This window comes from Podarcis pityusensis (genome assembly GCF_964106645.2).
Source record: "Podarcis pityusensis genome assembly, chromosome: 4".
NCBI classification, from domain to species: Eukaryota; Metazoa; Chordata; class Lepidosauria; order Squamata; family Lacertidae; genus Podarcis; species Podarcis pityusensis.
Window position 1 is genome coordinate 80809192 of NC_138027.1, and position 10807 is coordinate 80819998.

The 10807-nt window shown below is 47.8% G+C and overlaps 1 protein-coding gene across 2 annotated transcripts; it reads right to left on the reverse strand.

The window, feature by feature from the left end:
- Window positions 1-2283: 2283 nt before the first annotated feature.
- ING1 (inhibitor of growth family member 1) lies at window positions 2284-10227 on the reverse strand. Of its 2 annotated transcripts, none has more exons than XM_081003253.1 (2): window positions 8973-10227; window positions 2284-4164 (listed from the first exon to the last, which is right to left on the reverse strand). In XM_081003253.1, the coding sequence occupies exons 1-2, from the start codon at window positions 9112-9114 to the stop codon at window positions 3461-3463; spliced, it is 846 nt and encodes a 281-aa protein (XP_080859379.1). In that variant the 5' UTR covers window positions 9115-10227; the 3' UTR covers window positions 2284-3460. The 2 variants fall into 2 exon arrangements, with proteins under 2 accessions (XP_080859379.1, XP_080859380.1); XM_081003254.1 differs by lacking the exon at window positions 8973-10227 and adding an exon at window positions 7059-7113.
- Window positions 10228-10807: the final 580 nt, after the last annotated feature.

Sequence of the window (10807 nt, forward strand, 5' to 3'; positions counted from 1 at the left end):
GCGCAACTTTCTCTTTCCCTTTATTTTTATATTTTTAAGGAAATATTGCCATTTAATGCCATAGGTGTATCTGTTCAGAAATAGCATGCCCATGTCCCAATCTTTGGAACAAGTGTGCTAAGCCTAGTATGGCTTTAGTTTCCTCTAGTGATCATTGTGCTTTAGCAGGTAACTTCCCGAGAGAAGTGGAGAGACAGGGGAGGAAAGAGGCATGGGGGTGGGGGCCAACAATAACTTCCTCTTTTTTTGGTAATATATGAGCCATGCTTTTGCTTCAACATTGTGTGGGTAGGTATCTTGATTTTGTTGGCAGAGCAAGAGATTGAGAGGGCCGAGGGCATGGCTGGTTGCAACTGATTGGTTGCATTGTGTTTTCTTTGGGGCAGGGGCTGCTGCTAGGTTACGTTAACCAAATTTAGTTGATGTTGTCTGCTGGGGGGGTTATTGCATTTGTTCCACACACAAAAAAACTACTAGGGAAAGTGGATGAGAAGATATGCAGCAATCTCTAGGCAAGGAGAGTTGCTTAAATCAGAACAGCAATATCTTCCCCAATGAAAAGTAGGAAAGATGGCAGCATATATTTTAATTTTTTTATTGGCAGATCCCGCAGACTTCTATTTTAAGTGTATTTTTCACAGCTGTTGTTACGCTGCTACTAGATCTTTCAACTCAACAGGGACCTCTTCTGAGGTTTCAAGTGGGAAATATATGAGCAGACCCTCAGATCTTTTCCAGTCTGTTAATTTCCCAGAGGTATGAAGTGTCATGTAAAAGTATCAGCTCAGCTCTGCCATATTTTTGGGGAGCACCCCTTGGCATATAAACCAGCGTGAAGTAACTATGAAGTTCATACATCAGTTTAATTTCCTAGATGATATTTGCATAGCAGTCATGTTATTTTAGCACTCTATACACCCAAACAGCATTGTGAGATAAGACTTCGTGGACACTGTACATGATAACCCTGGTGAAGATCACTCCAAGCTCCATTACAGTCACACTTACCGTATCCAGAAGGCACAAATCTTGTATCAGTTTCTACTCCCAAAGTCTCAAAACAGGTATTACTGAAACTAGTGTTTAACTTCAGCAGATATGAAACTGAGCTACTGGCTGCAGATTGAAGCTACAGTGAGTGGCGACTTAACCCGTGACTCTTTTAACAGAATTAAAAGAAGCCATAAATGGTACAGAGGCATAATTTTTGTTACAAATTTTAACTATACATAGAATAAACAAAGAAACTGATCTTCCTCAGTTCCACACCCTGACTGTAATAGAGCCTTGACATGGTGGTGACAGTTATACTGCACTTTTTGGCAATTACAGGTTGTTTTGGATGAGGAAAAGGACGGACTGCATTCTGGCCAATACAATTGGGCCAGGAGGGATTGAGAAGAGATGGGTAAAGGCGCTGTGAATGGGTAATCAAAGTGGTAGTTGTTAGGCACGTGGGAAAGAGAAATGCAGCAGTAGCAGCAGAGTGTGTGCACAACTCCTACAATGAAAAGCGTTGGAGTAGAAAAATATATTGACCCCGTAAGGGATCGAATTGTGGCAACCACTAGCACAACGCCACTAGTGGGAGCCCTGTCCTTAATGTGGTGCAACAGTCAAATCCAACAGGCTGCTTGGGCTGGTAGAAGCATTGTGCAGTGTTAATATACGACATTTTTGCATTGTCACACCACTATCACTTGTGCAACAAGATTAGCTTGTGCAGTGCCAGCTCTCTCACCTTTTGCACAAATGTTGCTTTGGATCTTTACGAACCTGCGTGTCACGTACCTGGAATTAATTTCCTAGGTCAGTTTTATATCGAATTCCATCCAGGCTAGTGATCTTCTTTCTGTGATAGCTTGTTTTGGTTTCCACGCTGGTCATGGATGATGTGAAATTCTGTCTTTTCCAGCCGCCATGGAAATACAGTGGACTAACCAAGAGGTGGGGACTGATTGCTCTGCTCCTCCTCTTGCCAGCTAACTTTGTGTTTCCATGTTGACTGCAAAAGAAAGGCAAACCCCATCTTTTGCAACCAGCACAGAAAGCTAATGTGCTGGCGAAAGTGATCCATCCCTCCTCTGCCAGCCTGCTTGGTAGAAGGTATTCCCCCTCCCCAAGCCTCTTAGCAGACTTGTTAAAAAATGTTCATGATAATAACTATTCTTGCGTACAAGGCTGTTCTAAGCCCTGTCTGTAAATAAAAAGATAAGACAGTCCCTCCCCTGGAGGCTCACAATTGAGCAGACACAACACAAGAAACGGGGAGGAAAACGGAAAGCAAGTGAACAAGCCTATCCAACTTGTTTAATTTATTCCTTAATATCACAGCTGTACAATTTTCATACATACAGAGAGAAATGCATATTGGCTACACCATGTCATGTGGATGCATTTCCAATTATAATACAGTTAAGTGCAACTCCACTTGAAAAATGTACATTTTTTACAACTTATACAAAGTAAAGACTGCTACACTATTATCTGTGACAGTATAAAGCTTTGATTTATGTTAAGTTTCATTACTAAATCACTTCCTGGTTAAATACAAAATATACTAAATCATTTTAAAAAGGCCCTTGTGGTATTTGGCCAGTATATAAAATATGTTGTGTAAAATTTAACCTTTTGCACATTTTTTTAAAAAATAAGCTTGTAACTTGTAAGTTAAACATTTGTTATTGAGCTGCTAGAGTCTGACATGTAACAGGACCCATGCTGTAACTTCTTCTTTGCTATTGCATTGATCGTCACCAGAAGAAATGAGCACCCTGATCCTAAACACATCCCTTAGAAGCAAGTCCCATTGAACGTAATGGTCCTCCATTCCCAGCAAGTTGTTTAAAACTGGGTGTAAGGCTGCAATCCTAAACCACTTTATTAGAAGTAGCTAGGACTGTAAAAAATCGGAACTTATTTCCAAGTAAACAGCCATAATCCAACTCAAGAGTTAAGTGCACTTAAGCCCAGTGAAATCAATGGGCATAAATATACTACACTCTTATAATGGATTTGATTGATGTGTTTAGGACAAGTTTGCAATGCACTGCTAGTTTATTTAACAGACTATAGAACAATTTTCTGGAAAGAGCAACGGCATTCCCATTTAAAGAAAAAAAAAAAGGAATGCTATCCAATAAATGTTTACTATCTACATTTTCATGGGCAGTTTTACCAACTTGTGGAAGTATGTTTTTAATAAAGATGAACCCAGACTTTACGTGCCAACTCTTTATCATCTAACTGTATGTTTGGGCCCAAAGAACCGTTTTCTTGTTGACAGCTGTATCAAAGGAAAAAACAAACATTTCCTCAGTCGCCATCCCTATGACAAGAATGCTTTGATTCGTAACCTCCTTAAAAAATATACATTTTACAATCCTGGCACCTCCACAAAAGGTGAGACAAAGAGAATAAATATTTGTTTTCACTGCTTTATTATCCTCTCATTTAGAAACTACCTGTTGTAGGCTCTTTCTTTTTTAGATTTCTCCAGCGCTTTGTCCATAGTTTTCTCATTTTCTCCTCTGCATTTGGGACAGTACCACTTGCCCTTTGGTTTATGATTGAGTCCCACACACGAAAAGTGAAACCATTCTATTGGGCACTCATCATTATCACAGCCTATCATTTCTCCATAGGAGACCTGATTACACAGACAATAGGTTGGCTCATTCGGATCAATGGGGAGGTCGGCTGGAGAAGCCTCCCTCTCTGCTTTGGCCTTGGACCGCTTCTTTTTATTGGACTTTTTCGCTTTCTTCTCCTTAGGAGTTCCTGAGGTGATATCGTCATGGTCGTGATTATTAGAAGCGTTCTCTCGGTTCTCGTTATTTCTTTGCCGCCGGGACCGTTTGTTGTTGGGCTTCTCGGCCTGAGTGATTGTCTCGTTCTTTGACTTATCTTGGTTAGTTTTGCCACTGTTCCCAGTCGTGTCATTGGTCTCTTGGCAGGTCTCAAACAGTTCTACGTGGCTGTCCACTTGCCTGGTTCTGTTCTCAACAAGTTCTACCATTTGGCTGACAATCTGGATCTTCTCGTCTCCCAGTTCTTGACTCCGGATCAGGGCTCTCTGTATTAAGTGCAAAAGCCTCCTCTTTTGTACTGCATCGGTCTCCCGTTTGAATTTTTCGTAATAATCATCCAGCTCCTTTAGGATCTCTGTGAAGAAAGGATAAGATTATATTATTTCTCAACCTCATGCATAATACAGCACTTGAGCTTTGTCACAGATGTGTCATCAAAAGTTTTTTTTTGGGGGGGGGGAGACACACCTAAAACTTCCCACACTTTAAAGTGTGGATTCTAAACACAGGTACTCTGAGGTGAGTTGCACTGAAATACAGTGGTACCTCAGGTTACATATGCTTCAGGTTACACACTCCGCTAACCCAGAAATAGTGCTTCAGGTTACGAACTTTGCTTCAGGATAAGAACAGAAATCGGGCTCCGGCGGCGCGGCAGCAGCGGGAGGCCCCATTAGCTAAAGTGGTGCTTCAGGTTAAGAACAGTTTCAGGTTAAGAAAGGACCTCCGGAACAAATTACTTAACCTGAGGTACCACTGTATGTCCCATATAGCTATAGTAAGAACAAAATAATGTAACTCCTTTCCTAGGGAGGCTAGCTCCACCCTATGTTTACTATCTTTGGCAGTAGTCTTATAGCAAGATCTTCTGGGATGAGCAGGGCTAGGATCTAACACATCTCTGCCTGAGCAGGGAGGTTCCTAGTGCAGCCCCATCCCCTACTCAGCCCAGATAGGCCTGCATATCTCCCTAGCTCAGAATGGGCCCATTAGGTGGGTGTCAAGCTGGCATTAAGTCCTCAAAAAGGGGCATTGCTTGGGGTAAGACAGGTGGGAGGATTTAGGCTGCATCCTAAGCCCATTCAGCATGCTCACTGTGAGCTGGAAGCCCAGCACTAAGTCAGGAAAAAAGGGGCATAGCTCAAGCTCTGTTTAAAGGTTTATTTCCTCTCCGCTAGGGTTAGGCCAGCTCAACCAGTGGTAGACTTGCTCCAGAATGGAGTTTGGCTCTTGCATACTTTACACCAGGGGTCGGCAAACTAAGGCCCAGGGGCTGGATCAGGCCCAATTGCCTTTAGGATCTGGTCCGCAGACTGTCCGTGGATCAGCGTGGGGATTCTGTTCGTTCGGGCTGTGCCATTTTCCCCCTGCGCCATTCCATTCCCTCCCTAAACACACACCACGGCGGCGCCTACTTCCTCCCTCCTCCTGGCTTCTCCCTGCCCTGCCTAGAGGAGGAAGGGGGCTGGGCTGAGCTGGCTGAGCACCATTTTAAGCAGCCCCTTTCGTGCCGCTCATCTTCCCGCCACTGCCGCCCTGGTGCTCCTGTGGGCCAGAGAGCGGAGCGGATGAGCTCCCTCTGCCTACCCATGAGAAGCAGCAGTGGCGGCAGCCCCTGGGAAGGTAAGCGCAGCGGCTGGGGCATGGGGAGGACTACTTGCCCCCCTTGCCTCTTCTTCCAGCCCCCCCCCCCCCGGTACCACTTCCCTGGCCCGCCACAAGGTCTGAGGGACAGTGGACCGGCCCACGGCTTAACTTTTTTGCCAACCCCTGCTTTACACCCAACTTAACACCAGGTTCTTTGTGTACAGGCCTGCCCTGCCTAGCAAGCAAAAGCTGTGCTTTTCCAGAGGGCTGACAAGACAGTTTGTGGGAATGCTCTGATTTTATTCTGCTTGTTTTCTATCTGCGGCTTAACAAATGAGCTGTTCTTGCCTCTGTTTTGCTTATGGTGTTTTGTTTTGTATTTTGTGAGCTGCCTTGGAGATCTCTTTTTACTTTTTTTAAAAAAAGAAGGTCAATTACCTAAAACGCTTAATCAACATTTAAAACATTTGAATACGCACAGGACTGCAGCTTTATTTCAAAAACATGGTGCCTACTAAGTAAACAAGACCTCTTTCTGGGCAAATTGCAAGCTGCAGCTCAACCTCACTGACATCATCTTGGGTCTTACTCCCAGGTAAGTCTTGGGCACAGGGTTGCAAGCCCAGGTCCGCTATGCCCAGTCAGGGGAAAGGGTGGGGGTAGAAGTAGATATATAATCTATATGAGAATTGGTAGTTTAATAAGTTTGAATTCATGTTTATAATGGGTAAAACAGAAGTAATATAGCAGCTTTATATGGTAAGAAAATAACACCATGGATGGTTGGGTGGGAAGTCATGGATATGGGAGATTAATGCTGAATGTTGTTTAAAAGAATTTGCAAAATCTGAAAAATTAATTAAAAAGCTTGTGGTTAAAAAAAAGGAATATACAACAACTTCCGTTGCTTCGCATTTTAAAAGACGTGCGCTTAACAGGTGTCCCGCGTGTACCAAAACACGTAACGTGTGAAAGGAAGGAAGCAAAAAAAAGGGGGGGGGAGTTGTTTTTTACAACAAGAGTGTCGGTTTAGGTTACCTCCTGGTGCCAAAGCGCACACGGTGAGAAACCTGAAGAAATAAAATAAAACAAAACTGCTAATGGTAAATGCCGGAGGAGTAAAGCAACAGGGCGAAGAGATGGAAAGGGTTAAAAAAAAAAAGTAACTACATGTCCCGCCCCTTCACCACAAAAAAAAAGGGTCTCCGCGCCCACTGAGCCATTGGAAGAGGGTCCTGTTTATCACACCCACCTACCCGGGCCCTCAGCCAACCAGAGAACGCCTGCCGCCCTTGTCCCGCCTCCTCCTTTTCGGGAGCGAGGCCACACCCTCCCCACGGGATGCGTCTTCGGGGTCCATTGTTCTTAGAAGGGAAGTGGCTGTGTTAAGAGCCGTTTCTCTCCTCCCCCCGCCGTCTTTTTACGGCTTCCTCAGCAGAACGTACGCGAGCAGAAGAATCTGCTCGGCCGGCCAATCACCACCCGGCAAATCCAAGCAGTGCCCGCCTCAGACACATGCAAGCAATACGGAGTAAAGATTCGGACCCAATAGCCCGCCCTCTGCCTTAAGAGCGTCTCCGCCAATCGAAAGGGAAAGCCCCAAGCGAATCTCCACCCGCTTTAAGCCAACGTTCCAATCAGATGTTTAAAGGCGGAGCTTACTGCGACCCTCATATTTCCACATCCACCTGTCAGTCACCATTAGCTTCCGACGCTTCCTGCAACTAGAGGAGCCAATCACAGGCTAAGAAACGGACGGGGCAGTTCGAACTATTACAACAAACCTCCCACTGCTTCTCTCTCTCCTTCGCTCCCTCTCCCCCTCCCCAACCCGGTTTCCACCGTTCGCTTTCGTCAGCGCCACTAGAAGGCGGGGCTTCGGAGAGAATTCAGCGGGACCAATCACCGGGCAACAGGGCGGGGCCACGGCTGTTTCATGAGGGAAGTTCTGGCCAATAATGGGAAAATGGAGGCGGGGCGGGCACAACAGGGTAATGACGGTGAGTATAAAAGCCGCTGTGACGGCGCTTCTCACTCTTTCTAGAGCTGAAGCGCGAAGGTGCCTCCCTCTAGCGCAGTACGGAGTGCTTGTAGCTGGTTGAAATGCCCGCCCTTGTCCTTTAAAACAACAGCCCCCCGCCTCCCGTTCTTCCTCATCCCCTAACCACGCAGTCAAGCCCTCAAGTTTTGATGTTTCGTCACTTTCTTTATCTCGCGCTTCTCCTCTCTCCCTATTTACGACACATTAAAAACTCGTCGCACGAAAGGTCTCGAATGGATACTTGCTGCGTTCTCTCTCCCCGCCCCCCCCCCGCTTCATAAGCACAGCAATAGCCTGCCAGGTTTCCAACCCCCCTTCCTCGCCCCTGGAGAAAAAAGGGGGAGCTGAATGTGTAACGGGCACCCCTGTGTCACCTCTACCACCGGCAGCAGTGGCACTCTTTCCACCCCCCCACGCCTTTTACCTCTCTCAGCACCAAGTGACAAAGGACCTTTCGAGCCCCCTCAATAACTAAAAAAAACAACCCACCATTTCCCCAGCTGCAGACTTGAGTGCGGGAGAAGACAGCCTCCCCTCCCCTCACCGCCAAAAAAGAGCTAGAAAATACTGTATGAGTTTCAGCACAGGGAGGAAAAGAAAAAGAGAGAGGGAGGGAGGAGGGGTCACTTAGCAAAGCAGTACATCCCCAACCCACACAGTATTTATATAATCTTTTCCCCTTTCCATAGTCTCTCCCCCCCCCGGCTCCCCGGTTTACAGATACTTGACAGGAGAGGACTGTTTTAAAAGCAAATGCCCATTGAAAAAAAGAAGAAGCGAAGGCAACAAGCCCTGCCCACCCCCCCTTCCACTCTCTATCTAATCCTCCCTCCCCTCTCTTACTAGCACCCTCTCTCCTACTACAGCCATTGCGAAGGCTAGAAATTCCTCAATGTTGTAACTGGGATCGCTGCCCCCTTCTTTTTACCCTCTTTCTTCCAACAACCCCCCTACACACACACTGCTGTCCCGCTGTCCCCACAAAACATACTCTCTCAAACCAGAAAAGAGAAACAGCCGCCTCAGTGCCCCATGCGTCCTGATCCTCCAGCCCCTCCTCTGCCCTTACTGCTGCTGCCGCCGCCTTTTTTGTCCAGCAATTTTTCAAAAAACCTAAAAAGCAAAGTCTTTGCTTTAATAGCAGGAGCCCCAAAGAAGACCTTTTGTTCCGCCCCAAGGAAGGGAAGGGGAAAAACACACACACACACACACACACACACACACACAACCCACCCCTCCATCTATCTCTGCAGAGCAGCCCCCTTCTCCTGCCTCTCCTCCTCGAATCTTTTCGCCCCTCTTTCCTTTTGCTTTCTGAATGCCTTCTCACAAAATAAATAAATAAGATTTTCAAAGCTTTGCCATCCGCTTCGGGATGAAACCGGGGAGAGGGGGTGGTGGTGAAGAGAGAGAGAGAGAGAGAGAGAGAGAGAGAGAGATCATCCCTGCAGAAAAGGCAAAATAATATCATCATCATCTATGTAGCTTCTACGTACTCTCCCGCACACGAACACATAAAGGAGAAAAGCACTTACCTTGATATTTGGCGTCAATTTCCCTCATCAGGGAGACATTTCTCTGCAGATCGAAGGGCAGAGATTCGATGGAGTCCAGGTAATCCTCCACATAGTTCGCTAAATGAAGCTGCTCTCCGTTTGCAGGGTTCAACATTTTCATCCGGCCGAAAATTGTGAGTATAGATATATCTATATATCTATATATCTCTCTCCTCCTCCTCTCACCCCTAAATGGGCGAGAGTTTTCCTTTCAAACACAGCAGCCCCCAATGGCAGAGTCTCCGTCCTCGCCGCTTCTCTTTTCCGCCTCCTGTTCCTTCGGATCTCACCAAAAAAAGGAGAAAAGAACCCACTCCAAAAAGGGGGGAAAGAAGAAAAAAAAGAGAGAGCGAGAGCTACATCTGAGTCCTTTTCTTCCCAGAGTAGAAAGGCAGGCAGGCAAGGCAAGGCAGGCGCGCGCGCACACACACACAGCCCGAGAGTCCCTACAGCCTCAGAGCAGCCGTAGCAGCTGATTGAATGGCTGTCGTTGTCGGTAACTCACCAAGGAGGTGGTACGAACAATCGGAGAGGGATGTGTGTGTGTGTGTGTGTGTGTGTGTGTGTGTGTGTGTGTGTGTGTGTGTGTGTGTGTACACAAGAGACGGGAGGGGAAAGGAGAGGAAGCTTAAAAAAAAAAAAGACAAATACGATCTGTTCTGCTCTGCCTACAGATAGGCAGAAGGGGAGGAGAAGCTCCTCTCGGCGAATGCAGCTGCTGCTCCTGTTCCGCCGGTGGGTATGAATGCAGCCTCTCCTCTACGCGCCGCACTTGATCCAACGTGGAAAACCCAAATACCAGTTTCAAACACTTGGGAAACATTCAGCCCCGCCGCCTAGGGCGCATGCGCACCACTCCCATCTACCTTGAACACCACCAACCCCCCCCGCCGCGACACTAAACAGCAGAGGCGCTCGATGTGCTTCTCTGTCTATATAATCGTTGCATTTCCCTCCCTCGCTACTGGCGGAGAAGGAAGTGAGGGAGGCGCGGGTGGGGGGAGGAAGCAGGCAGCTCGCTCGCTGCTGAGATGCGCGGATCCTGGGTGTCGTGTGCAGGCGAGAGCAAAACACTCTTCCTCCCCCACCGATGCAGACGTGCCTCACGCGTGGAGGGGACGGGAGAGTTGGAACTGTGGGCTTGCTTGCGGCTTCCGGGAATGCACACGCGTGCCGAAGGATCCAGCCGTGCCTCGGCTGCATCGCTGGGTGGCAGCAACTTAGGGCAGCGGCGGAGGCCTTCCGTGCCTTCATTATTTGTTGCTGCTTGACTTAGAGTAAAGCAAGAGAGCGAGTTTGCGAGCGGGGTTCGCCTCCGCTTAAGGGGGGGGGCTTCAACCCTGGCGCTTTTGCACGCGTGCTTGGAAACACGCGTGAAACTCCCGAGGGTGGCCAGGATTGCTGCGAGGGAGCCCCGGTTTCTGACAACGCAAGGACCAAGGGAGGCGTGTTGTGTTGTGTTGTGGAGGGTGGGCTGTGAAAGGCACGATGCTCTACACACACATGCACCCTTCCCCTTAGTTCGCAGGACTCCCCCCCCCCCCCGCGCTTGAAACAGAGGCGGCCTTTTTTTTCTCTCTTTTCCCTCCTTGAAAACTAACAACCGGAGCAACCGCATCGAGAACTATAATCCAAGTTAAAGGCAGCGCCTCTGGCCAATCGCGGCTCAGCCTCGCGCTCCACCCCTCCGCTTCGGCCGCCCAATGGGAGGTCGCGGGTTTATGGTGGTGGTGGTGGTGGAGGAGGAGGTAGAGGGGGGGCCGGAAGAGAGCGAGAGACGAGGAAGGCGGCGGCGCGTGCGCACACCGTCATCC